The sequence below is a fragment of the Sprattus sprattus genome (assembly GCF_963457725.1).
Source record: "Sprattus sprattus genome assembly, chromosome: 3".
NCBI lineage: Eukaryota > Metazoa > Chordata > Actinopteri > Clupeiformes > Clupeidae > Sprattus > Sprattus sprattus.
Genome location: NC_137922.1, coordinates 2969086 through 2996867, shown reverse-complemented (window position 1 = coordinate 2996867; position 27782 = coordinate 2969086). Strand labels below are relative to the sequence as shown.

Here is a 27782-nt window from a genome sequence, read left to right as displayed (position 1 = left end):
GTAGCACCTATGTACACCAAACTTTTAAGTTATACACTTAGCAGTCTTCTGAAGATATTTACAGAAGGATTTGTTAATTAATCATTCCTGGCCTGATTTATGTGTCATTTTGATCAAAAAAAGGTGTCGAAAATCGGTTTTTTAAGGCTATAGACAGTATATTTTGATTTTCTAGGTAATGAAAGCAGATATCCTGAAATCCCTCTGTAAATTTGTTTGCATCTTGTATGTTAACAAAATGAAAATAAAAAAAATCACCTGGCTTTATCGTATGTCCAGATATATCTACCGGAAATATATGCAAATGTGAGCATATTTAATTAGATAAGGCCTAATTTGCATAATCAAACATAGTAATTACAGAAACTTGTAATACATTTTTTGTTCATACATGTGTGAGTAATCAACTGAGGACATTTCATTGTGATATCTATTATTTAAAAAAAAAATACCCTATTCACCTGTAGTGTCTCGCCTTAAAGACATGCTACCAGAGGAACAGTACAGAGACGTTTAAAGACATGCTACCACAGGAACAGTATAGAGACGTTTAAAGACATGCTACCAGAGGAACAGTATGACAGAAACGTTTAAAGACATCCTACTAGAGGAACAGTACAGAGACGTTTAAAGACATGCTACCAAATTAATTCATTTAAGTTGTATCAGGAAAACAAATAACAGAGGATAACAGATGGTACACAATCCACAGTTGGCCCACACAGGCTTGTTTGATGGATTATTTTCTTGAACTTGTGTAACCAATAGCTTCATCTTCAGAGCTTGACAAGCAGTGACTTCGTACAGGTCATACTAACAGACAAGAAGCTTTTGCCCATCATACTTTATCATTGTCCATCAGCTCAGAGAAATGTAATTTTGGTCATCACAGCACCTCCTGCTGTTCAAAGCAAAATAAAATCGTATCCCTATTTTTGTACCTGTGTGTGTGTACACAGGATGATGTGTGCTTTTTAGGCTAACGGGGAAGCTCTGATGACCTTTGATCGTGGTCATACAGCCTGCGTAGAGCAGAGTAATGGAGTCCCGAGCTTTTAGAGTCCAGACGAGTCAGCTGCTCCGGTTCTTTCTGCTGTTCTTTTACTTTCCAGCCTGCTTTGGGTTACCCGGAGGTAAGAACAATATCTATTCTAGAATTGCTGGACGTTTACTTCACAGTTGAGGGGGCAGGCCACCTGTTTGAATATTGTGGCATTAATCGGAGTAGTCAGTCTATATTTCATGCCACTGTCATATTTCATGCCAAAGTCAAAGTAGCTTTATTGTCAATAACTTAATATGTCAAGTAGGGCTGGGCGATTTTTCGATTTCGATTTTAATCGCGATGTAATTTTTTTCTACGGTTTTAAATGAGACGTTCGATTAGACGGCGCCTTCAAAAAAAAAAAAATCAATGTTTTCACAGACCCGCGAATACAGCGCCGCACGTAACCCATGGGCGTCGCGACAATGTAATTGGGGGGGGACAAGACCCCCTCACTTTTCAAAACAAGTCGTTTCGACCCCCCCACTTTTGCAGTCAAAATAGTGCGTGCGTGACTGCTGGTCTACTAGTCCATTATTCTTTCCATTGCTTCACAATTAAATCCGTTCCACTTTATCAGTGGGGAATACCCACAGCAATATAAATCCACTCCGCGTTTTCCTGGTGTACTACGCAGCCTCATCATCACGCACGCAGATTCAACTGTCATTCAGTGTTGCCAACTTAGCGACTTTGTCTCTATATCTGGCGACTTTTCAGACCCCCTTGGCGACTTTATTAGCAAAAAGCGACTAGCGACAAATCTAGCGACTTTTTTATTTTTGTCATTTGGTGGATTATTGTGTTGACAAAGCATTGAAAAAGCATCTCACATATCCTGTTCTGCAGTTCATGATACAACTGATCTCACGAAAGCTGAGAACAGCGAGGGCTGTCACAGTCTCCTCTCTACTCACACAGCACCTGCACGGCCAGTCTTAACAGCAACATATTAGAACTTTGTATTAGCGGGAAAAACATGAGTGTTACCGCGCTCAGAATTGCATATTGCATATTATGCTAATTAGTTGATTACGTCATCTAGGGACTTCTGGCGACTTTTTGGAGAGCTAACAGCTACTTTCCACACAGAAAAGTTGGCAACACTGCTGTCATTCATGTTCATTCATTCTCTGACTCTGATTTGATCGGAGCGTCGCGCTAGAAGCAGACCACAGAAATGGACAAACGGATTTTTTTTTTCGAAGAAGAGGAAAGTAAGTCAGAGTTGCCCAAGTTTTACCTGTAGTGGACAATTAAGGACCACCCAATGGACATTATCTGGCTATAATCGTATTGTTATTGCCATAACAACCGTGAGCTAATCTGGCGTTAACGTTAGCTAGCTAATGGCAGTTTTTCTAACGACAGCAGCGACTAAACACACACTCACCAAAGAAGATTTTTTTTTTTTTTTTTAATGTGTCACTCACTTGTATACCTCTCTTTGACTCACGAAAGATGATGTCAATGCCACAATTAATAAAATGAACATTGGTGTGCTGGGCATGCTGTCAAGCTTTGCCATGTATGAAAACTATTTCCCCTATGTTAACCGTTTACTTCTGGCAGCTTCCATCCTTAAAGACTATGGGTTTCAATACACATTTGGCCATTTCTGACCTGAACAGTCATACTTTAATGAGGTGGTCAGTTTGAATGTAGCCAACATAATTATCAGGCTACCAAACCTATATCAATTGTGAATTTGATATGCTGATAACATGATTTACATCTCAGAGAAAAACATGGTAAAATGCACCAGAATGCGGGAAATTGCATGTACGTTTTTCAAAATGTTCTGGAGGGGGACCACCAGACCCCCCGCTGAAACATGTCCCCCCCACTTTCAACTTGTGAGAAACAGTATTGCACAATTTTTTGTTTCATTGCAGAACAAGTTAAATGCACTTCATGTTTTTCGTTGTTGTTTTTTAAAGCTGCTAGAAATTTGTTATGTGAAACCTAAGAGCTTGTTAAGCTGTTTTTGTGTATTACATTTGTTTTTGTGTATTACATTTTCTTTTTTACCAGAAAATTAAAAAAAATATACAAAAATGGTGATTTTGTTCATATCGTGATATAAAATCCGGAAATTTTTTTGGGGAAAAAATCGAAATATAACTTTTTCCCATATCGCCCAGCCCTAATGTCAAGACATACAAAGGAATCGATAGGACGTTTCCCACTCTCCCACAGTGAAACATATAAAGGTGCACAGGCACAACAGATAAGACAAGACATTTCCTAAAACTAGGTAAACATAAATATTCATAAATAAGCAATACAATTTTAAACGTCAACGAGTGCTAAAAGTGCAGAGTTCTGAGTGATTTTTTGGGGCGAGGGGGGTCAGCTTTCTGTCAGACTGGAGGATATAGCTGGGGGGAGTGAGGGGAGAGAATTTAGCTTCCTGACAGCTTGGTGTATGAAGCCATTTCTGAGTCTGGTGGTGCGGCAATGGAGGCTCCTATACCTTCTTCCAGAGGGTAGAAGGCTGAACAGACTGTGTGCGGGGTGGCTGGTGTCACTCGCAATCGAGGTGGCTTTCCGGATGAGGCGGGTGGTATAAATGTGTCGCAAGGAAGGGAGTGGGGCACCAATGATCTTTCCAGCTGTGTTCACTGTGCATTGCAGTTCTGTCTTGCTGTGTAGCTACTGCCCCACACAGTGATGCAGCTGGACAGGATGCTGTCAATGGTGCCCCGGTAGAAAGTGTTCAGGATGGGAATGGGAGCTTTTGCTCTCTTGAGCTTGCGGAGGAAGTTGAGGCGCCGCTGGGCTTTCTTCGCCAGTGATGCAGAGTTGGTTGCCCGGGAGAGGTCCTCACCCCCAGGGATTTGGTGCCGTTCACTCGCTCCACAGCAGCGCCATTGATGGTCAGTGGTGTTCAGTGTGGCTTTTCCTGAAGTCAACCACAATCTCCTTTGTAAGGAGAAGAGGTCAGCAAGAGGTTGTTGTCTTTGCACCACGTGGTCAAAAGGTTAACCTCCTTCCTATAGTGGGTCTTGTCGATGAGACCCACCAGAGTTGCATCATCCGCAAACTTCACCATGTCATTGGTACTGTAAGTTGGTGTGCAGTTGTGAGTCAGCAGGGTGAAGAGCAGGGGACTGAGCACACAGCCTTGAGGGGCCCCTGTGCTGAGTGTGATGCTGTTCGAGGAGTTGTTGCCGGCTTATAATCCGTTATGGACAGGCTGCGCGTGTCTCTGTTGTCCTTGAAGTGGCTGGTTATCTTTTTTGAGTAGTCTTGTTTTGCTCTTCTGATGCCATGGGACAGGCTGGCCCTCGCTGTTCTCAGGCCAATTCTATCCCCGGCTCTGAAGGCTTTGTCTCTGGCCCTCAGCAGCCGATGGACAGCTCCTGTCAGCCATGGCTTCTTGTTAGCCCTAGTGATGATGGTCTTTGTGTGGGTCACATCATCAGTGCATTTCTGGATGTAGGATGTGGCTGTAAGCTCCTCATTGTCTATGTGGTTGTTGTGTGTAGCTGCTTGCTTGAACATGCCCCAGTCTGTTGTCGCAAGACAGTCCTGAAGAGTTCACCTTGATCCATCCGGTGACACAATCTCTTTCGCTGTTGATAGTGGAGAGTGTAATACTCGCTGCAATATCGTTTTTCCACTTTCACTCTGGGCCTATATGCTGGCATTAGCATAACAGGGTTAGTCCGATGTGGGGGAGGGGGAAACCTTTGTATGAAGTATAGACCAAGTCCAAGGTGTTTTTCTCCCTTGTTGGGAAATTGATATGCTGATGAAATTTTGGTAGGACAGTCTTAAAATCAGCATAATTAAAATCTCCAGCGATGATAGTAAATCATGTCGCGGCTTCTGGAGGTTGGAGGGATGTATGCCGCGATTAGCAAAACCGAAGTAAATAAACTCCGCCACTGGTGAACAGTGTCTGCATACTATCACAGCGTCCTGGCACCACGCTGCCCTACAAAGCCAAAGAGCAGTAAGTGCAAAAACCCCAAACTGAGAAAAACAGCTTTTTGTGTTTTTTTTTACACCAAGTAAAAGTTTTAAATTATATTTAACAACAAAATGTATAATTAGATAGATTAAAGTGAGGTGAACACCACCCTTTAAGTTTTTTTTTACATTTTTGCAAAATCTGGTAATTTTATAGGCTATACTGCGTTTTGCCTTTGTATTACTGCTTAAAATTACACGCGCATACATTAAGGTATTGCATGTAGAAGCAGGGCAAACTGCAGTAAAGACATATACTGCAATTGGCTTGGTTTTACTCTACTTCTACTTTTCTATACACACTGCAAATTTAAATTGCAAATATTTACATGAAACAGTTTATTGATCAACATAAAATTTTCACAGATTGAAGAGCTGACCCTGCACTTTCAATTTCTGCAAAAAAAATTTTTTTGAAAAATTGCACATACTGCTCTTTGCCTTTGTAGGGCAGCACGCATCACATATGTAAACACAAACTCCTCCACCGCGCTGTTTACATCTGTTAACGTGGGCTCTGTCCGCTCGATAGCATGTAAGATGCTCAAGATGTACAGCGGAGTCGGGGATGTTGTCATTAAGCAATGTTTCAGTGAAAACAAGCACACAGCAGTTACTCACTGTCCGATTCGCTGACCTCAGCAGTCGTATATGGTGTATTTTGTTGTCCAAGGAGCGTACGTTAGCCAAGATGATGGATGGCATGGCTGGGCGAGTTGGGCTAGCCGCTAGCCTAGCTCTGATACCTCCACGCTTTTCCCTCTTCTGCCTCCTTGCACACTGTTTCCGACGTCTCTTTATCGGAGCTGTAGTCGCAGTCAGCTCCGGGGTAATCATAGACTGGCAAAGTAATCCGAGCTCCTTTATGGTTGTCTCTGTTGTAGTATCCAACACGTTGTAAATCTTGCTAAATAAATATTGCAGATGTCTAGCAGAGCCTGTTGACTATACTTGTAATCCGACGCTATTTCCATGGTAACGTTCATAACAATAATAATTTCACTTTGCTAATTACATTAAATATGTTGTTAATCTTGCTCTTGCAGATGTCTAGAATAGCCTGTTGACTGTACTTATAATCCGTCGCAGACAAACGAGACGACCATGACAAACTTTCGGACAAACACTTATTAAATAAACAAAAACACCGTATTTTCGGAAGCGTGAGTGGTCGCTGCGTCTAGACGCGCCGCGCCGCCGTCTCCATGGTAACTCAACCAAAACAATACATGGTGAGATTGACCAGATCAAGCTAAAAGGGACTGCAATATGTAGTGGAAGGATATATCCAAAATATTAAGATCAACAACGAAGTGGACACAACAATAATTGAAGCAAAGTCATACAGGTCTCAATAAAAAGAAAAAATAGAAACCCTACGACCTCTTCATTGAAATGCAACCAGCACAACCTTGTAGACTAGTCATGTTATTTCACCACTGGGTAAGATCTGTATACAATATTTCAAGCTAGATAATAACCTCCAAAGATTATTCTTATTATTTATTCTGTCTCTGGCGAGAGACTCTGGAGGTATGTATGGTGACTATCCTAGCTAGCAATGCTGATGTTACCGTCAGTAACCTTTTGAGCTATCAAAGCTGGCGATTGCGAACGCCAGCAGCATACATACAAAGTGTTCGTTAAAAGTTCTGTTCAATGTCGTATTAAGCATAAATACAAACTACAAAGTGTTCTTTAAAAGTTTTGTTCAATGCTGGCGTTTGCTGTCGATAGCTTCAACAGCTCTGCGAGCAATCATACAGACAGTAACAGTGACATTTAGACAGGCACATACATTAACATTTTTTAACATGAACACTTTGGTTGGATAGACTAGTTATGTTATTCTAGTGGTCATAATACAAGTATTCATGATCCATAACTGTTAGGGGATTTTCTCTCAATTAGATAGTTAGCCATCATACCTAGCGATAGCTAGCTGGCAGCAAGCAGCTTGATTTACTTTGGAGCAGACATATGTGTATTTTGCAATACATTTAGTTGGGTGTGGGGTGACCACACTGTTTAATACACAGCTGGCACTTTTGCGCCTGTGTTTTGGGCTTTGGGGAAGCGGAAAAAAACCCGACGTATCCCTCTAATCTCTCAGGGTACCTCATGTCATACCTACAAGTCCCGTAGGCACACTGTTTAACCACGCTGCTCAGACCTCAAAGTTGTCGGACCTTCTGCTCTTAGTAGCCTTTGCTAAGGTATGATTGGACAAGGGCTGTTCTAGGGAGGAGTTTCGCGATCGGTCAATTGGAAATGCACAGATTATTATTTTTTTTTTTATTTTATGTATGCATTTATTTGAAAAGGGACAGTGTACTTTGATAAACATTTTCCAGAAAATGTAAATGTACCAGAATGAGCTTGGTTAGCTAGTTTTCATCCGTTGTCCCTTGGGTTAGTATATGTGAGTGAGAGGACACAGACTCAAACTGAAGCACAGGACATGTGTGCAAGCAACAGTATATCTGAGTGGGAGGAGGAAGGCTCACACTGAAGCACAGGACATGTGTGCAAGCAACAGTGTATCGGGACACATGTATCCGGGCACTGAACGTTTACCAAAGGCTGATATAACTAAGAGATGTAGTGTAGTCACATAGCCTACTTACCGTGGTGTTCTGTTTTATAAGCCCTATTCATGTGGCAAAGTGACAGTAGGCTACTAATGTTGGATAGTAAACATTTGAACATTTATCTTTATCTTTGCAGCCTTATTCCAGAATTCCCTTACTGTATATTAGCAAGGAAGAAACAGTAGGGATTAGAAGTAGTAAACAATAGACTTTGATATGTATTTGCTCATACATTTTATTTCATAATTTCTATCGAAGGTTTTATTGGCATAGTTTTCTTTGTCTGTCCTTCCCCTCTGCTGAATGGATGGGTGCGTTGTTGTCCCTTGCCTCTTTTTCCTCTCCTCTCCTGGTCTTTGTTATTTAATTTCTGTTGTGCTCTGCATCTGTACATAACAGAAATTGTGGTGTAAAACTACAGTATTTCCCTGAACCTACTTCTCTGTATATGAGATTTTCCTTTCTTGAACTGCTCTGCTCATACTCACTTGAAAAAGCATCAATCTGAAGACGCATACTCTGAATCAAAGTCTGTATGGCTTCCTTATCTTTCTCTTTTTCCTTCTCTCTTTTCAGATCTATAATTTCAAACAAGCATGGTATTTTATTACAAGCAATCTAAAAGCAAAACATATATGCGAATGAGTGACATCACATCCTCTACGTACCCTGTGTTTTCATGGCTGCTAATGCCACATCCAAAGCCACTTGTACTTTCTTCACCTCCTCCTTTCTAGCAGTGTCTTCGTCTGCTGTTTTGAATGTAATGTTATTATTGGAAATGCACAGATATTTTATGTTGAATGAAAATGGTTCATCAGCATCAGTAAGGGATGGCACAGGCACAGCCACATGTATACGAAGTAGCATCAGCCTTATTGAGCATGCTGTTAAGCACCGCCTTTATGACCTGCTCTATTTCCTTGTTTTTTTCCAGCTCTGTTTCCAGATCTGTAGTTTAAAGTCAGTAAGGTGGTTCATTGTAAGCACTACTGGCAACCTTGTTGAAATCATTTTTGGCCTTATACTCACTTTGAGTCCTGTAGTCCACCTGATCCAAAACATGGTTCAGCTCGGCCGTAACCTCCTCTTCACCTCCCTCCTGCGTTCTTGTTATATCTAAAGGTCAACATATGAAAGAGGGATACATGCGAAATCTCATAACTAACGTAACTACCGTCAGGGAGTTGTACTGTTGTACATTGTACTGGATATTTAGTCATGAAAAAATCAAAAGGGTATTTTGTTTTTCAATCAACCTGTTCTACTGTAAATAATGATCTACTACATACCATCCTTCGCCATTTTGTCCACCGCTGCTTCTTTGTTAAAACCAGTAGTCTACTGAACAGTTTGGCTGCATTTTGAAATGTGCTTTTGTTCTCTATCTATACTCATACTCACTCAGAGTGCCGTCCACCTTGTCCAGGCTATCCATAAGCACAGGTTTGAACTCACCTATCACCTCCTCATTCACTTCAGTCTGAATGGATGCTGAGTCTGAGGCTAAATATACGGAGAACGTTTCATTAAAACCCAGCTAAGCAACTTCAATGTTTAACTTATGGTGCGCTCTCTCATCAGCCATTTTAAGTTCCCCTCACCTTTCGTTCCCCTGTCCGTAGTACCCCTCCTGGTCTTCTTCTTCTTCTTATTGCGATAATATTCGGCTATACTCTCGTCATCTGTACATTGTACTGGATATTTAGTCATAAAAAAATAGAAAGGGTATTTTGTATTTCAATCAACCTGTTCTACTGTAAATAATTCTCTACTACATACCATCCTTTGCCATTTTGTCCACCGCTGGTTCTTCAATTAGGTGTTCAGCACATACCAGAGTCAGACGTGGAAGAAATAACATGCATGAATCAGTACACTTCCTTGATATTTATTCTGTTATTAAAATTACTAGACTTATTCTCACTTAGAGCTGGGTCCACATGATCCAGAGCGTCCTGAAGCACAACGTGTATTACCACCGTCCCATCCTTGTTCTCTCCCTTCAGCTCAGTTTTCCGCACATCTACAGCACAGAAATATCCCGCGCAGTTTATTTAAACAATACTGGAAAACATAATCAAATGTTGTAGTGTCTGTTTTAAGATCATACTCACTTGCAGAAGTGTCCACCTCATCCAGAAGGTGGGCCTGGGCTTCAAGTGAACCCTGGTTTGGTACACTTTCCTGCTCTGTTTTCTGATCTGCAGCACAGAAATTCATGGAGGATTATTCAGATAATACTAGAAAAGGGCATTCAAATATGGGAATATATGATTAGAGCTTATACACACCTGCAGAAGTATCCACCTCAACTGGAAGGTCATTCAGAAGGGCCTGGACTTCAGTTGTCTGCTGGTGTGTTCTTGCATGCTCAGTTTCTTGATTATCCAAATCATCCAGTTGTCCGTATTTCCCTTCTTTCTTTCCCTTCTCAGTGTCATTGCTTTTTGTCTTTACTGACGAGTCCACTTCTGATACCATAGGGACCTTAACCCTTTGTTGCCAGCACCTAAAATGACCGATTTAGGGTGCTTTCAATTAAATCAGTGGTGTAAGAACAGTTTGTAACATATATTAATGTGTGATACATCATTTTCAAGCTAAAAGTATGGAGTACAACACAGCACACAGTTTCTTCATTTTTAAAATATATAATTTTATTAAAAATACACATTTATGCAAATTTGTATTAATTATGCGCATAAATTATGTACAATTTCTCATCTGAAGAGCAAAGTATACATTTTTATTAAAAAATGTCAACGTCAAATCAAAGCATAATCAATCAGCCATATCATTCTAAAATTTCAGCTTGATCTGAGCAAAACCTCAAATGTTACAGGCCAATATCTGGCGTCCTCCACATTATGTACATTTCAAAATTCCAGTATAATTCAGTTTGATCAAATATGGGAGATTGCGTCACCCCACACATAGATTTGAACCTGGATCTACAGGGTGCCAAACATGCACTCTGACTGCCATACCAATGAGCCAGGCTCCATAGTGTGACAGTCAGAGCACATACACATACTACTATCTGTAGTGCAGCACTCAGTCACACTGCCCTCCACTTCGGGAAGTGCACCCTTGCGCTTCATGCACATAGGCATTCCTTACGCATCCACCAACTGTACTTCTCCCATCTAGAGTGTCCCACACACACACACACACACAAGTGCTTTACCCATCTATGGGGCCCCTCACACAGGGGTCAACCTACCTGGGGGTCCCTCATACAGTTTTATCGGCACTCCTTCGATGACCTCACGGCAAGCCATCCAACCTCCGACACCATTTGTAGCGAACAGAGAGCATAGTCACAGAGAGAGAGAGGAGACAAAGGAGACAGAGAGGAAGGGGAGATAGAGAGAGAGAGGAGACAGAGAGAGAGGAGAGATAGAGAGAGTGGAGACAGAAAGAGAGTGGAGACAGAGAGAGAGGAGACAGAGAGAGAGGAGAGACAGAGAGAGGAGAGACAGAGAGAGAGGAGAGACAGAGAGAGGAGAGACAGAGAGAGAGGAGACAGAGAGAGAGTACAAATGGTTTCAGAGGTGGGATGGCATGCCGTAAGGTCATCGGAGGCGTGCCCGTAAAACTGTGTGAGGGGAACATGGGCTTTGGGCAAGGTCTACCATGTCATGGGAGCGGCTCAAAGCTGAAGGCCATGTGACATGTAATGGACCCCAGTACTTTGGATGGAAATGATAAGCTGAGAGAAGTCATAACTTTCCTTGACCATTTCAAAGAGCGCTGCAAAGCTCTGCATCAGCCCTTTCAAAATGTGTCCATCGAAAGAGAAAGCCCAGATCTGGAATTTGTCAATATATTAAAATGTCAAACTCTCCTGGCTTGTAGGCCTCTTGGCCCTTCCCCTCTTGGTCTCACACCTCTCCCTCTCGCTGGTCTTGGGTTGGCTGGCAGATTTTCAGGAGCACCCTCATCGCTGCTCTCCTCGTGGCTAATATTGCCATTACCTAAGCTGAAATCAATTGATCAGAAAAAGGAACAGTTCATTTTCTATTCTTCATTTTACACAATATATATATATTGTACAGGGCTGAAATAACAAGCACACAAAACCTTGAGGTCTCAAATCAACAAAGAAATATTGACAGAATTACAAAGTGATCACTATCTAACTGCACTAAAACCATAAGTAACAGTCACATTTTTTTCATGAATTAGGTAAGAAAAACACCCTGAAAGGAAAATAAATACTAGGGATGCACCGATCCGATATTTGTATCGGTATCGGTACCGATATTGAAGGAATTTCTAGATCGGGTAGCCTATCGGTGACAATGGGCCGATCCATATTTAAAAAAAAAAAATATATATATATTTTTTTTTTTATGTTTATTTTTATGTATTTACATCGAGGCTTTGTTTAATTCATATCATGCTCCGGTATCATTGTTTTAAACGGACTGTTGTTATATTGAAACACGCACATTCAAAGATTTAGGGTGCTGCGATGGCAGACAATCCAGAGACCAGCCATAAAAAGCCTTCCCGCACGTTAACTGTATGAAAAACTCTCTGTTGATAGTGACGTTGCCTAGCAACGCTGTCTGCTCAGTTAAGTTTTCAGTGAATAGTGACAAGTTTAGTTCGTCGCCCATCATTGGCAAAGTAGTTGTGCCTTATAAATTTCCAATGCTTAAATCATCATTGTTCGACATGTATGTGAGGCATTGTGTGCGTACATAATGAATGTAAGGGGTTTCATGAAGTTACGACTGTGATAGGTAGAGTATTATGAGTGCAGGTTGCTATTAGTAGCAATTAGCATGCTAAGCGGAGATTTAGTTATTTTCTGATGTTGATTCGCTGTAATAAAGATGGGTTCATCCTGTTAAGATTTCGACTAGATGAGCTATGAATGACATTCATGTTGCCTAGTGTAATGCCTAGTGTAATGTCCACAATTATATGTATCGAGTAATGTTAGTTGTGTAATTGTTATCGTGTAGCAATAACTCATGTTCAAGTAATTCAGTGCAGTCCCAATTCTCATTGCAGGCACACACATGTGTACGATCACATGCATCGTCATGTAATGGAAATTGATGAATGCACATTAAAGAGAGATAAAGAATACTGTTTTGGTAATTGTGGGTCTTTTAACAGACTATAGCCAGCAAATACATTAACAGGTCACCATGCTGAGCCTCTACAATGTAACGTTAAAGTTGACGCTAGCGGATATATGATTGCTAACTAATATGAACACTAGCCCTAGTTAGTACGTACATTATTTGTGATTATTTTTATCCTATGTTATGAATTGATAGTGATGACTAGACATGACGTTAAGTAGCAAATGAGCAAAAAATGCACCAAGATCTCATGTCATGCACTCTTTTCTTCCTCTCGCACGTGTGGTCACACACATACACACAGAACTGGTAACTTTACCATACTTTCGAGCTGTTTTTTTATATCGGTATCAGATCGGTATCGGCCGATACTAAACCTCAGATATCGGTATCGGTATCGGAGGTGAAAAAAGCGGATCGGTGCATCCCTAATAAATACTCCTTTATCTTTTACTCTAAATGTCTTGTAAGTCCCTGCTTGCTTATGCCTTTCAAATGCCAAAATGAAAATCCAGTAACATGTCGTTTGCTATTACAAGGTGGGTTTGCGTCAGCTTTGCGGTAAACAAAACACATGTGAATGTTCGCCTCACAAATGTCTTATGAATCTACAAATCTAGCCAAGTTCAAAGCCGAGCACAAAACTAAATACAAGTTTTGATGAAGTTCATTATTTACTCCGAGAAACAAATGAGGAAAGCATGTATTTCAGTGACAACTTGTTGGGTGTGTGTATTTATGATGAAACCTACCTTGTGATAGAAACGCAGTCGAAGTACTTTTCTCCGGTGCTTTCTCCTTCCAATCCTCGGAAAAATTCAAACTTTTTCTCCAATATAAATCCTTCCAGGACCACTGTGTACATTGCTTTCTAGGTCACTCGTCATACATTAGAAATGCTGCTTCTTTTTGTGCTGAAAATCGCTATTTCTCAATGAGGTGTTGCATACTCGCGGACGCCATGTTTGATTTTCTGACCTCAGTCACGTCACTCGCGTAGCTTGATTTGACAAGCTCTGTCGGACTAGCCAATCAATAACATGGATTTAAAAAGCATGCAATCTGATTGGATGGGTCTTGAGGCTTTAGTAAAAAAAATTTTTTTCAAAAATATGTTATTTTCCGTTGTCACGGCACCAAAACGTCATCGTTCCAAAAGGAACGATATTAACACGGGGCGGCACCAAGGGGTTAATGGCCACATCTTTAAGTGCCATCCCCAGGTCAACTCTCCTGAGTTCCTCTATGAGGAGTTTCCGGAGTTCCCTCTTCAGCTTTTTTTTGCTCTTTTTTGTTTTTCCGTCATCATTGAGTGGAACTCCCAAAACTTCCAGTTCTCTTTTCAATTCTTCAACTTTCAGTTTTCGGAGGGCCCGTCGTCTCGATTCATCGATATCATTGTCCTGCTTGGCTGCTCTAAAGCAGCACAAGCACATCAAAAATGCCAAAAATCCCATTATCTCATATATCAACCACTTTCTATGCTGTCTCAGTACACACTGAAGTAGAATTCCAACATGCATTGGAGTAATTCATAGACTTTCTGTGACATCATCATGTTGCCTGGTCACCTTTATGACATCATTCAGTGGAATGTTTACACGATTTCATTGATGTGCATAAGAATGGAATAGAAATAGAATATATAATTCGAAATGCACAGATTATTTATTAATTAATTTATTTTTATTTATGCATTTATTTAAAAAGGGATGTGTGAAATGACGGCTAATTGAGAGGCCCATCTGAGATGTAACTGATAACTCTGACAGCTCTTGGAGCTAAATACTTCCACTTCTGTAGGCATTTAAAGATGTGTCTATACATTCACAGATCTATGCACACATTTCATCTTTTGTCTACACATTCACAGATATATGCACACATTTAAAGATTTGGGTACACATTCACAGATCTATGCACTCATTTTAAGATTTGTCTACACATTCACAGATATATGCACACATTTAAAGATTTGTCTACACATTCACAGATCTATGCACACATTTAAAGATTTGTCTACACATTCACAGATCTATGCACTCATTTTAAGATTTGTCTACACATTCACAGATCTATGCACACATTTAAAGATTTTTCTACACATTCACAGATATATGCACACATTTAAAGATTTGTCTACACATTCACAGATCTACGCATGCATTTACAAATGTGTCTAAACATGTACAAATCTCAATACATTCGCAAAATCTCATTACACATTTAGAGATTATTATTTTACACGTTTACAAATCTGATTATGTACACACAGATTCTGAATACACATTTGCAGATTCCTGTTCACATTCGCAAATCTCATTACATATTTAGAGCCTCCATTGCAAATTTGATTACACAGATTGAGATATATTTACACAACTCTCCACACCCATTTGCAAATAATTCTGCTACAGTAATACCCAACCGTACCTGGCATTCTATTTTGTTGGTGAATTTTGATAAGGTCATTTTGCAACAATAGGGGCAGGGACAGTGGTACAGGAGGTAGAGAAGTTGGTTAGTAATCAGAAGGGTGCTAGTTCCTGTCAAAGTGTCCTTGAGCAAGACACTGAACCCCTTATTGCTCCTGATGTGCAGTGTGCCATCAGTGTAAAATAGTATACAGTACATCCTTGTAAGTCGCTTTGGATAAAAGCGTCTGCTAAATGACTAAATGTAAATGTAAATGTAAACAATCCGAGAGAGATGGCAGATATCTGTGAGCAGATGTTTGGTGAGCCCACAGAAGGAGCCTGTGCTGCTGATTGAGAGGAGAAAGAGTCAGAGAGCAAGAATTTTTCTCCAAGAGCTGTCAGAGTTATCAGTTACATCTCAGATGGACCTCTTAATTGGCTGTCATTTCACACATGTTTTTTGCAAAACTTGCGAACTGCAAGCCCTTCAGTGTGATTCGGCTCTTCCCTTATTATATCATCTCTGAGAGACTGCTCGTGAGCTCACAGAAGGAGCCTGTGTTGCTGAGTGAGAGGAGAAAGACTCAAACTGAAGCACAGGACATGTGTGCAAGCAACAGTATATCTGAGTGAGAGGACACAGACTCACACTGAAGCACAGGACATGTGTGCAAGCAACAGTATATCTGAGTGGGAGGAGGAAGACTCACACTGAAGCACAGGACATGTGTGCAAGCAACAGTATATCTGAGTGAGAGGACACAGACTCAAACTGAAGCACAGGACATGTGTGCAAGCAACAGTATATCTGAGTGGGAGGAGGAAGACTCACACTGAAGCACAGGACATGTGTGCAAGCAACAGTATATCTGAGTGGGAGGAGGAAGACTCACACTGAAGCACAGGACATGTGTGCAAGCAACAGTATATCTGAGTTGGAGGAGGAAGACTCACACTGAAGCACAGGACATGTGTGCAAGCAACAGTGTATCTGAGTGGGAGGAGGAAGACTCACACTGAAACACAGGACATGTGTGCAAGCAACAGTATATCTGAGTGGGAGGAGGAAGACTCACACTGAAGCACAGGACATGTGTGCAAGCAACAGTATATCTGAGTGGGAGGAGGAAGACTCACACTGAAGCACAGGACATGTGTGCAAGCAACAGTGTATCGGGACACATGTATCCGGGCACTGAACGTTTACCAAAGGCTGATATAACTAAGAGATGTAGTGTAGTCACATAGCCTACTTACCGTGGTGTTCTGTTTTATAAGCCCTATTCATGTGGCAAAGTGACAGTAGGCTACTAATGTTGGATAGTAAACATTTGAACATTTATCTTTATCTTTGCAGCCTTATTCCAGAATTCCCTTACTGTATATTAGCAAGGAAGAAACAGTAGGGATTAGAAGTAGTAAACAATAGACTTTGATATGTATTTGCTCATACATTTTATTTCATAATTTCTATCGAAGGTTTTATTGGCATAGTTTTCTTTGTCTGTCCTTCCCCTCTGCTGAATGGATGGGTGCGTTGTTGTCCCTTGCCTCTTTTTCCTCTCCTCTCCTGGTCTTTGTTATTTAATTTCTGTTGTGCTCTGCATCTGTACATAACAGAAATTGTGGTGTAAAACTACAGTATTTCCCTGAACCTACTTCTCTGTATATGAGATTTTCCTTTCTTGAACTGCTCTGCTCATACTCACTTGAAAAAGCATCAATCTGAAGACGCATACTCTGAATCAAAGTCTGTATGGCTTCCTTATCTTTCTCTTTTTCCTTCTCTCTTTTCAGATCTATAATTTCAAACAAGCATGGTATTTTATTACAAGCAATCTAAAAGCAAAACATATATGCGAATGAGTGACATCACATCCTCTACGTACCCTGTGTTTTCATGGCTGCTAATGCCACATCCAAAGCCACTTGTACTTTCTTCACCTCCTCCTTTCTAGCAGTGTCTTCGTCTGCTGTTTTGAATGTAATGTTATTATTGGAAATGCACAGATATTTTATGTTGAATGAAAATGGTTCATCAGCATCAGTAAGGGATGGCACAGGCACAGCCACATGTATACGAAGTAGCATCAGCCTTATTGAGCATGCTGTTAAGCACCGCCTTTATGACCTGCTCTATTTCCTTGTTTTTTTCCAGCTCTGTTTCCAGATCTGTAGTTTAAAGTCAGCAAGGTGGTTCATTGTAAGCACTACTGGCAACCTTGTTGAAATCATTTTTGGCCTTATACTCACTTTGAGTCCTGTAGTCCACCTGATCCAAAACATGGTTCAGCTCGGCCGTGACCTCCTCTTCACCTCCCTCCTGCGTTCTTGTTATATCTAAAGGTCAACATATGAAAGAGGGATCAATATGGGATTGGTTACATCTAGGAGTATGCTAGGAGTATGTTTGAGTGTGTTTGGCCCTCATACTTACTTATAGCCGAATCCCCGTTATCCACCACAGTCCTGAGTGCTTCTGCCACATCCCTTACCTGTCCCTTTACCTCTTTGGACAGATCTGCATCAAAAATATGCCACTCAGTTTATTAAAACAACTAGTGCAGTGCCCGTAGGAATTATGCATTCTGTAGTGTTAGCAGACGTCAGTGTAGAGAAATCTCTGTGTGTCTGTCTGTGACATGCGTAAGCTACATGCGAAATCTCATAACTAACGTAACTACCGTCAGGGAGTTGTACTGTTGTACATTGTACTGGATATTTAGTCATGAAAAAACAAAAGGGTATTTTGTATTTCAATCAACCTGTTCTACTGTAAATAATGATCTACTACATACCATCCTTCGCCATTTTGTCCACCGCTGCTTCTTTGTTAAAACCAGTAGTCTACTGAACAGTTTGGCTGCATTTTGAAATGTGCTTTTGTTCTCTATCTATACTCATACTCACTCAGAGTGCCGTCCACCTTGTCCAGGCTATCCATAAGCACATGTTTGAACTCACCTATCACCTCCTCATTCACTTCAGTCTGAATGGATGCTGAGTCTGAGGCTAAATATACGGAGAACGTTTCATTAAAACCCAGCTAAGCAACTTCAATGTTTAACTTATGGTGCGCTCTCTCATCAGCCATTTTAAGTTCCCCTCACCTTTCGTTCCCCTGTCCGTAGTACCCCTCCTGGTCTTCTTCTTCTTCTTATTGCGATAATATTCGGCTATACTCTCGTCATCTGTACATTGTACTGGATATTTAGTCATAAAAAAATAGAAAGGGTATTTTGTATTTCAATCAACCTGTTCTACTGTAAATAATTCTCTACAACATACCATCCTTTGCCATTTTGTCCACCGCTGGTTCTTCAATTAGGTGTTCAGCACATACCAGAGTCAGACGTGGAAGAAATAACATGCATGAATCAGTACACTTCCTTGATATTTATTCTGTTATTAAAATTACTAGACTTATTCTCACTTAGAGCTGGGTCCACATGATCCAGAGCGTCCTGAAGCACAACGTGTATTACCACTGTCCCATCCTTGTTCTCTCCCTTCAGCTCAGTTTTCCGCACATCTACAGCACAGAAATATCCCGCGCAGTTTATTTAAACAATACTGGAAAACATAATCAAATGTTGTAGTGTCTGTTTTAAGATCATACTCACTTGCAGAAGTGTCCACCTCATCCAGAAGGTGGGCCTGGGCTTCAAGTGAACCCTGGTTTGGTACACTTTCCTGCTCTGTTTTCTGATCTGCAGCACAGAAATTCATGGAGGATTATTCAGATAATACTAGAAAAGGGCATTCAAATATGGGAATATATGATTAGAGCTTATACACACCTGCAGAAGTATCCACCTCAACTGGAAGGTCATTCAGAAGGGCCTGGACTTCAGTTGTCTGCTGGTGTGTTCTTGCATGCTCAGTTTCTTGATTATCCAAATCATCCAGTTGTCCGTATTTCCCTTCTTTCTTTCCCTTCTCAGTGTCATTGCTTTTTGTCTTTACTGACGAGTCCACTTCTGATACCATAGGGACCTTAATGGCCACATCTTTAAGTGCCATCCCCAGGTCAACTCTCCTGAGTTCCTCTATGAGGAGTTTCCGGAGTTCCCTCTTCAGCTTTTTTTTGCTCTTTTTTGTTTTTCCGTCATCATTGAGTGGAACTCCCAAAACTTCCAGTTCTCTTTTCAATTCTTCAACTTTCAGTTTTCGGAGGGCCCGTCGTCTCGATTTATCGATATCATTGTCCTGCTTGGCTGCTCTAAAGCAGCACAAGCACATCAAAAATGCCAAAAATCCCATTATCTCATATATCAACCACTTGCTATGCTGTCTCAGTACACACTGAAGTAGAATTCCAACATGCATTGGAGTAATTCATAGACTTTCTGTGACATCATCATGTTGCCTGGTCACCTTTATGACATCATTCAGTGGAATGTTTACACGATTCCATTGATGTGCATAAGAATGGAATAGAAATAGAATATATAATTGGAAATGCACAGATTATTTATTAATTCATTTATTTTTATTTATGCATTTATTTAAAAAGGGACGTGTGAAATGACGGCCAATTGAGAGGCCCATCTGAGATGTAACTGATAACTCTGACAGCTCTTGGAGCTAAATACTTCCACTTCTGTAGGCATTTAAAGATGTGTCTATACATTCACAGATCTATGCACACATTTCATCTTTTGTCTACACATTCACAGATATATGCACACATTTAAAGATTTGGGTACACATTCACAGATCTATGCACTCATTTTAAGATTTGTCTACACATTCACAGATATATGCACACATTTAAAGATTTGTCTACACATTCACAGATCTATGCACACATTTAAAGATTTGTCTACACATTCACAGATCTATGCACTCATTTTAAGATTTGTCTACACATTCACAGATCTATGCACACATTTAAAGATTTTTCTACACATTCACAGATATATGCACACATTTAAAGATTTGTCTACACATTCACAGATCTACGCATGCATTTACAAATGTGTCTAAACGTGTACAAATCTCAATACATTCGCAAAATCTCATTACACATTTAGAGATTATTATTTTACACGTTTACAAATCTGATTATGTACACACAGATTCTGAATACACATTTGCAGATTCCTGTTCACATTCGCAAATCTCATTACATATTTAGAGCCTCCATTGCAAATTTGATTACACAGATTGAGATATATTTACACAACTCTCCACACCCATTTACAAATAATTCTGCTACAGTAATACCCAACCGTACCTGGCATTCTATTTTGTTGGTGAATTTTGATAAGGTCATTTTGCAACAATAGGGGCAGGGACAGTGGTACAGGAGGTAGAGAAGTTGGTTAGTAATCAGAAGGGTGCTAGTTCCTGTCAAGGTGTGTCCTTGAGCAAGACACTGAACCCCTTATTGCTCCTGATGTGCAGTGTGCCATCAGTGTAAAATAGTATACAGTACATCCTTGTAAGTCGCTTTGGATAAAAGCGTCTGCTAAATGACTAAATGTAAATGTAAATGTAAACAATCCGAGAGAGATGGCAGATATCTGTGAGCAGATGTTTGGTGAGCACACAGAAGGAGCCTGTGCTGCTGATTGAGAGGAGAAAGAGTCAGAGAGCAAGAATTTTGCTCCAAGAGCTGTCGGAGTTATCAGTTACATCTCAGATGGACCTCTTAATTGGCTGTCATTTCACACATGTTTTTTGCAAAACTTGCGAACTGCAAGCCCTTCAGTGTGATTCGGCTCTTCCCTTATTATATCATCTCTGAGAGACTGCTCGTGAGCTCACAGAAGGAGCCAGTGTTGCTGAGTGAGAGGAGAAAGACTCAAACTGAAGCACAGGACATGTGTGCAAGCAACAGTATATCTGAGTGGGCGGAGGAAGACTCACACTGAAGCACAGGACATGTGTGCAAGCAACAGTGTATCGGGACACATGTATCCGGGCACTGAACGTTTACCAAAGGCTGATATAACTAAGAGATGTAGTGTAGTCACATAGCCTACTTACCGTGGTGTTCTGTTTTATAAGCCCTATTCATGTGGCAAAGTGACAGTAGGCTACTAATGTTGGATAGTAAACATTTGAACATTTATCTTTATCTTTGCAGCCTTATTCCAGAATTCCCTTACTGTATTAGCAAGGAAGAAACAGTAGGGATTAGAAGTAGTAAACAATAGACTTTGATATGTATTTGCTCATACATTTTATTTCATAATTTCTATCGAAGGTTTTATTGGCATAGTTTTCTTTGTCTGTCCTTCCCCTCTGCTGAATGGATGGGTGCGTTGTTGTCCCTTGCCTCTTTTTCCTCTCCTCTCCTGGTCTTTGTTATTTAATTTCTGTTGTGCTCTGCATCTTTACATAACAGAAATTGTGGTGTAAAACTACAGTATTTCCCTGAACCTACTTCTCTGTATGAGATTTTCCTTTTCTGAAATGCTCTGCTCATACTCACTTGAAAAAGCATCAATCTGAAGACGCATACTCTGAATCAAAGTCTGTATGGCTTCCTTATCTTTCTCTTTTTCCTTCTTTCTTTTCAGATCTATAATTTCAAACAAGCATGGTATTTTATTACAAGCAATCTAAAAGCAAAACATATATGCGAATGAGTGACATCACATCCTCTACGTACCCTGTGTTTTCATGGCTGCTAATGCCACATCCAAAGCCACTTGTACTTTCTTCACCTCCTCCTTTCTAGCAGTGTCTTCGTCTGCTGTTTTGAATGTAATGTTATTATTGGAAATGCACAGATATTTTATGTTGAATGAAAATGGTTCATCAGCATCAGTAAGGGATGGCACAGGCACAGCCACATGTATACGAAGTAGCATCAGCCTTATTGAGCATGCTGTTAAGCACCGCCTTTTTTCCTTGTTTTTTTCCAGCTCTGTTTCCAGATCTGTAGTTTAAAGTCAGCAAGGTGGTTCATTGTAAGCACTACTGGCAACCTTGTTGAAATCATTTTTGGCCTTATACTCACTTTGAGTCCTGTAGTCCACCTGATCCAAAACATGGTTCAGCTCGGCCGTGACCTCCTCTTCACCTCCCTCCTGCTTTCTTGTTATATCTAAAGGTCAACATATGAAAGAGGGATCAATATGGGATTGGTTACATCTAGGAGTATGCTAGGAGTATGTTTGAGTGTGTTTGGCCCTCATACTTACTTATAGCCGAATCCCCGTTATCCACCACAGTCCTGAGTGCTTCTGCCACATCCCTTACCTGTCCCTTTACCTCTTTGGACAGATCTGCATCAAAAATATGCCACTCAGTTTATTAAAACAACTAGTGCAGTGCCCGTAGGAATTATGCATTCTGTAGTGTTAGCAGATGTCAGTGTAGAGAAATCTCTGTGTGTCTGTCTGTGACATGCGTAAGCTACATGCGAAATCTCATAACTAACGTAACTACCGTCAGGGAGTTGTACTGTTGTACATTGTACTGGATATTTAGTCATGAAAAAATCAAAAGGGTATTTTGTTTTTCAATCAACCTGTTCTACTGTAAATAATGATCTACTACATACCATCCTTCGCCATTTTGTCCACCGCTGCTTCTTTGTTAAAACCAGTAGTCTACTGACCAGTTTGGCTGCATTTTGAAATGTGCTTTTGTTCTCTATCTATACTCATACTCACTCAGAGTGCCGTCCACCTTGTCCAGGCTATCCATAAGCACAGGTTTGAACTCACCTATCACCTCCTCATTCACTTCAGTCTGAATGGATGCTGAGTCTGAGGCTAAATATACGGAGAACGTTTCATTAAAACCCAGCTAAGCAACTTCAATGTTTAACTTATGGTGCGCTCTCTCATCAGCCATTTTAAGTTCCCCTCACCTTTCGTTCCCCTGTCCGTAGTACCCCTCCTGGTCTTCTTCTTCTTCTTATTGCGATAATATTCGGCTATACTCTCGTCATCTGTACATTGTACTGGATATTTAGTCATAAAAAAATAGAACCACTCTTAGACGGAAAGAAAACGAGTCTACGCGTGTACTGTTTTTCAACAACGGTAGAAAAACTGTGTTCGCTCCGTCTTTTACTGAAATTCTGACAAGTGCAACAAAGTGACAGTTGATACATCAAAAACAAACAATTGATACATTGATGCGTGAGCTCGCAACGTCACAGCTCACCTCTGGTTATTCCAAACAATGCAATGCGTGAGCACTAAACATATTTTAGACTGAAATGTAAACTATAAATACAAATATGCTATCAATGTAAATAACAATCACTAAATATTAATCTAAGTTATATAATGTCTAAGTTTAACCAACAATATGAAAATGGCACTAACATTCCGGCCCCTAATTGCTCATCATGGGGATGACAATTACCTAACTAAAACTAAATACATTTCTACATTCTAAGATTCTTCCATCTCGAGCAGGAGACACAGCTTATTAATGGGTCTCTCTAAAGTGTTGGTCTTCGTTTTTACAAGGACCCGACGGACAAACCCTTTGGCATCTGGGATTGTCTTCTCCACTTTTCCCATTAACCAGGACCCTCTTGGAGCCCTCTCATCCACGATGAGTACGACGTCTCCCTCTTTCACATTCCTCTTCTTCTCCAGCCACTTCTGCCTTTCTTGCAGGAGGGGCAAGTATTCTCTGGACCAACGCTTCCAGAAGATGTCGGAGATATACTGCACTTGCCTCCATCTTCGTCTGGTGTATAGATCCTCCTTCTGAAACACGCCTGGAGGGAGTGCTGGTTTTCCCTTGAAAAGGAGAAGATGATTCGGCGTCAGTGGCTCGAGGTCGTCCACATCATCAGATGACTTGGTAAGGGGTCTGCTGTTGATCACTGCTTCTACTTCACACATCACGGTTTGCAGACATTCGTCGTTGAGTGATTGAAGCTTCAGAAGGTTGGTAAGTATCTTCCGTACTGTTCTTATCTGTCGCTCCCAGACACCACCGTGGTGAGACCCAGCAGGCGGGTTGAAGATCCAAGTGACTCCTCTTTGCAGTAGAGCCTCAGAGATCTGGGACTGGTTCCATTCTTTCATCGCCCGGCGGATCTCGTGTTCTGTAGCTACCAGATTCGTTCCGTTATCGGATCTCATCACTTCGACTTGTCCTCTTCTGGCTATGAAACGTCTCACTGCGTTTATACATGAGTCGGTGTCGAGAGAGTGTGCGATTTCTATGTGGACTGCTCTGACTGTAAGGCAAGTAAACAAGACTCCATAACGCTTTACTTGCACTCGTCCACGCTTTACTTCAAAGGGGCCGAAAAAGTCTACACCAACGTTAGTGAATGGTGGATGGTCAGGCAGTAGACGATCAAGTGGTAGATTCGCCATCTTCTGTTCACTCACAGCAGCTTGACTCTTCCGGCATTTGACACACTTTGAAAGCACACTTCTCACCGCTGCATTTCCTTTACATATCCAGACCCTTTGTCTCAGCTGAGCAAGGGTATGGTTTCTTCCTCCATGTCCGATTTCCTTATGAATGTTCCTGATGATCAAGGTAGTGATGTGGTGATCCTTGGCCAGGATAAATGGATGCTTTGTGTGTTCTGGCAAGGCTGCATGGTGCAATCTTCCACCAACCCGGAGAACTCCATCTTGAAGGAAGGGATCCAGCTTCACGATAGAGCTGCTTCTCTTGATCTTTTCACCTTTCTGCAGAGCGTGAAGCTCCTCATGGAAGGTTTGACTTTGGCTGAACTGAATGATCACCGTTTCTGCTCTTCTGACATCCTTGACAGTCAAATGGGTTCCTTTCAGGGTAGATTTCCATTTCTGCATGTGGTTTTTAACTGTCTTGATTTTAGCATCTGGACTGTCTGAAGACTGGGCTTGAGACTGTCGGTTCTTCCTTGTTTCACACAGACTTTGAAGCAGCTCCTTCAGCCTCAACATCCAGGCAACCGCCTTCTTTAGGCTGTGCCAGTCGGAGTAGTGGTGAATCAGCTTGAAGAGAGGGTCTGTGCTTGAATCTACAGTCTTGATGATGTTCACATTGATCGTACGTTTCACTTCAGTGTCGTCTTCACTCATCTCTCTTGAGAACTCTAATAGGACAGGCCAGTGAGACTCACTCTTGACTAGGAATTCAGGACCTTCAATCCAGCTTTGGCACTTCATGAAGTGCTCTGCTGTCATTCCTCTTGACGCGTAGTCAGCTGGGTTAGAAGCCGTGTTGACATACTTCCACTGTGCTGGCCTCGTGTTCTCTCTGATTGTTGATACTCTGTTTGCTACGAATGTTTTGAAACGAGCTCCGTCGTTGTCGATGTACCGGAGGACGGTGGTGCTGTCTGTCCATAACACAGACTCTTTGAGGTCCATCCGAAGCTCTTGCTTCATGAGCTTATCCATTTTCACCGCAATGGTAGCCGCGGTTAGCTCAAGGCGTGGAATAGTGACTGGTTTAAGTGGCGTCACCCGGGATTTTCCTTGAAGAAACGAGCAGTGGACTTGACCGTGGCTGTTCTCGATGCGGAGGTAGGTGACAACGCCATAGCCCTTCTCGCTAGCGTCAGAGAAATGGTGCAGCTGTGCTGACATCACTTGACCAAATCCCTCTGGCTTGATGCACCTTCTGACGGAAAAGCTGGTAAACTGGCTCAGATCAGACAGCCAGGCGAACCATCTGTTTGCCACGTCTTTTGGAATTTCTTCATCCCAGGTAAGTTTCATTTGACAGAGACTCTGGACGATGGTCTTCGCTAGAAGAATGAACGGTGACAGGAATCCAAGGGGGTCGTATATAGAGCTTACGACCGAGAGGATACCCCGTCTGGTGATGGGCATGCTCTTCATATGGATCCGGAACTTGAAGGAATCTGATTCTATGCACCAGTCCACTCCAAGTGCCCTTTCCATGGGTAGTTCATCCTTGTCCAGGTCTAGATTCTTGATCTCCTTTGCTCTCTCTTGTTCGGGAAGTGATGACAGAACTTCGCGGCTGTTGCTTGACCACTTAGTCAAGCGGAATCCTCCACTCTCACACAGTGCAATGAGGTCCTTTGTCAAAGCTGTGGCCTTCTTCTCGTTGGACGTCGAGACCAGGCAGTCATCGACATAGAAGTGCTCTAGGACTGTAGCTACTGCTTCAGGTGATGACCCGTCTTTTCCATCCTCTGCAGTCCGTCTTAGAGCGTAGTTGGCGCAGCTCGGGCTCGACTTGGCCCCGAACAAATGGACCACCATCTTGTACTCACGCGGAGGCTGGCTCAGATCTCCCTGTGGCCACCAGAGGAATCGTAGAAGATCAGAGTCCTCGTCAGGAACTCTTACTTGATGATACATCGCTTCAATATCAGAGATGAGTGCAATGTGTTCATGTCGAAACCTCGTCAAGACTCCAACCAGACTATTAGTGAGGTCTGGGCCTTGTAACAGTTCCTCGTTCAGTGACTTCCCCTGAAACGAAGCGGCACAATCAAAAACAACCCGCAGCTTTCCCTTTTGTGGATGGATCACGCCGTGATGGGGAACGTACCATACTCTGCCATCGTTGCGATTGCGCTCGTCTTCAGGAACTTCCACTGCGTAGCCTTTGTTCAGCAGGTCTGACATGAAGGTTTTGTAGTCATCGTGGAAGCTGGAGTTCTTAGCAAGTTTCCTTTTCAGGTTAGATGCCCGTTGCTCGGCAACACATCTGTTGTTTGGCATCACTACATTTTTGTTTCTGAGAGGCATCCCAATGCTGTAGTGCCCATTGACTTTCTTGATTGTCTTGGTCACAGACTTCATGAACTGAACGTCTTCTCGTGACATTTCTGATTTCTCTTCACAGGCTTGCTCAGGAAAGTCGTGGTTGTACTGCTGCAGCAGCATGCTGTCCACGCCAGTGACTGAGATTGTGTTGACTGATGCCCTTTGACTGCAGTGACTTGACTTGAATTGTCTTGACTTGTGGTGATCGTCATGTTTCTTGAGAGGGCCATTAACGACCCACCCGAGAGTTGTCTTAACTGCGTAAGGCCCGTCATCTTGGCTGTGGATTATCTTCCACGGCTCCATCGCAGAATGAGCGTTCATTCCAATGAGTATGTCGACATCTGCGTCGATCTGTGGTAACCGTACTTCTTTACGCAGATACGGCCATCTTTCTAAGTCTTTCTCAACAGGAACGTTGTCCTTCGTTACAGGTATATCTGTGTGGGTGTATACGTCTGGCAGGCTTATGTACTTTTTCTCTGTCAGACCGCACACTTCCAGATCTGAGAGCACGTAGCAGGACACAGGCTTCTCCTGGCCCATAGTACGGAGCAGCAATTGAGTCTTCTTGCCATGGACGCCAAGCTGTCTCATCAACCTTTCGGAGCAAAACGTAGCAGAACTCCCTGAGTCCATGAAGGCATACGTCTCTATTGTTGTGTTGCTCCTCTTGGATTTGATGCGCACAGGCACGATAGACAGGATGCAGTCATTGCCTCCGGCCCCGGTGACTGCCGTAACTTCACTCCTAGCTGGCTCATCTTTTTGTTCAGCTGAGTGTCTGCTGGCAGAGCCTTGACCTTTCTCGTGCTTGACGTTCTCTTGGTCGGTGTTCTCGTCCCTTTGGCTGTGAAGCAGGCTTGGGTGTTTCTTGCTGCAGATTTCACAGGTGGCTCTCTTGTTACAGTCTTTTGCCATGTGCCCTTGGGTCAGACACCCGAAACAAAGTCCTTTACCTTTAATGAACT

General features: G+C 41.8%; 1 protein-coding gene across 1 annotated transcript in view; it reads left to right on the top strand.

The window, feature by feature from the left end:
• Positions 1 to 1039: 1039 nt before the first annotated feature.
• The window catches only part of f7l (coagulation factor VII, like), a gene marked incomplete at both ends in the record, with an annotated part of 88430 nt that continues 61687 nt past the window's right edge, over positions 1040 to 27782 (top strand). Inside the window, one exon of the mRNA XM_080834575.1 lies at positions 1040 to 1133. Within this exon, the coding sequence (XP_080690701.1) occupies positions 1040 to 1133 (94 nt within the window). The remainder of the gene's footprint in view (positions 1134 to 27782) is intronic.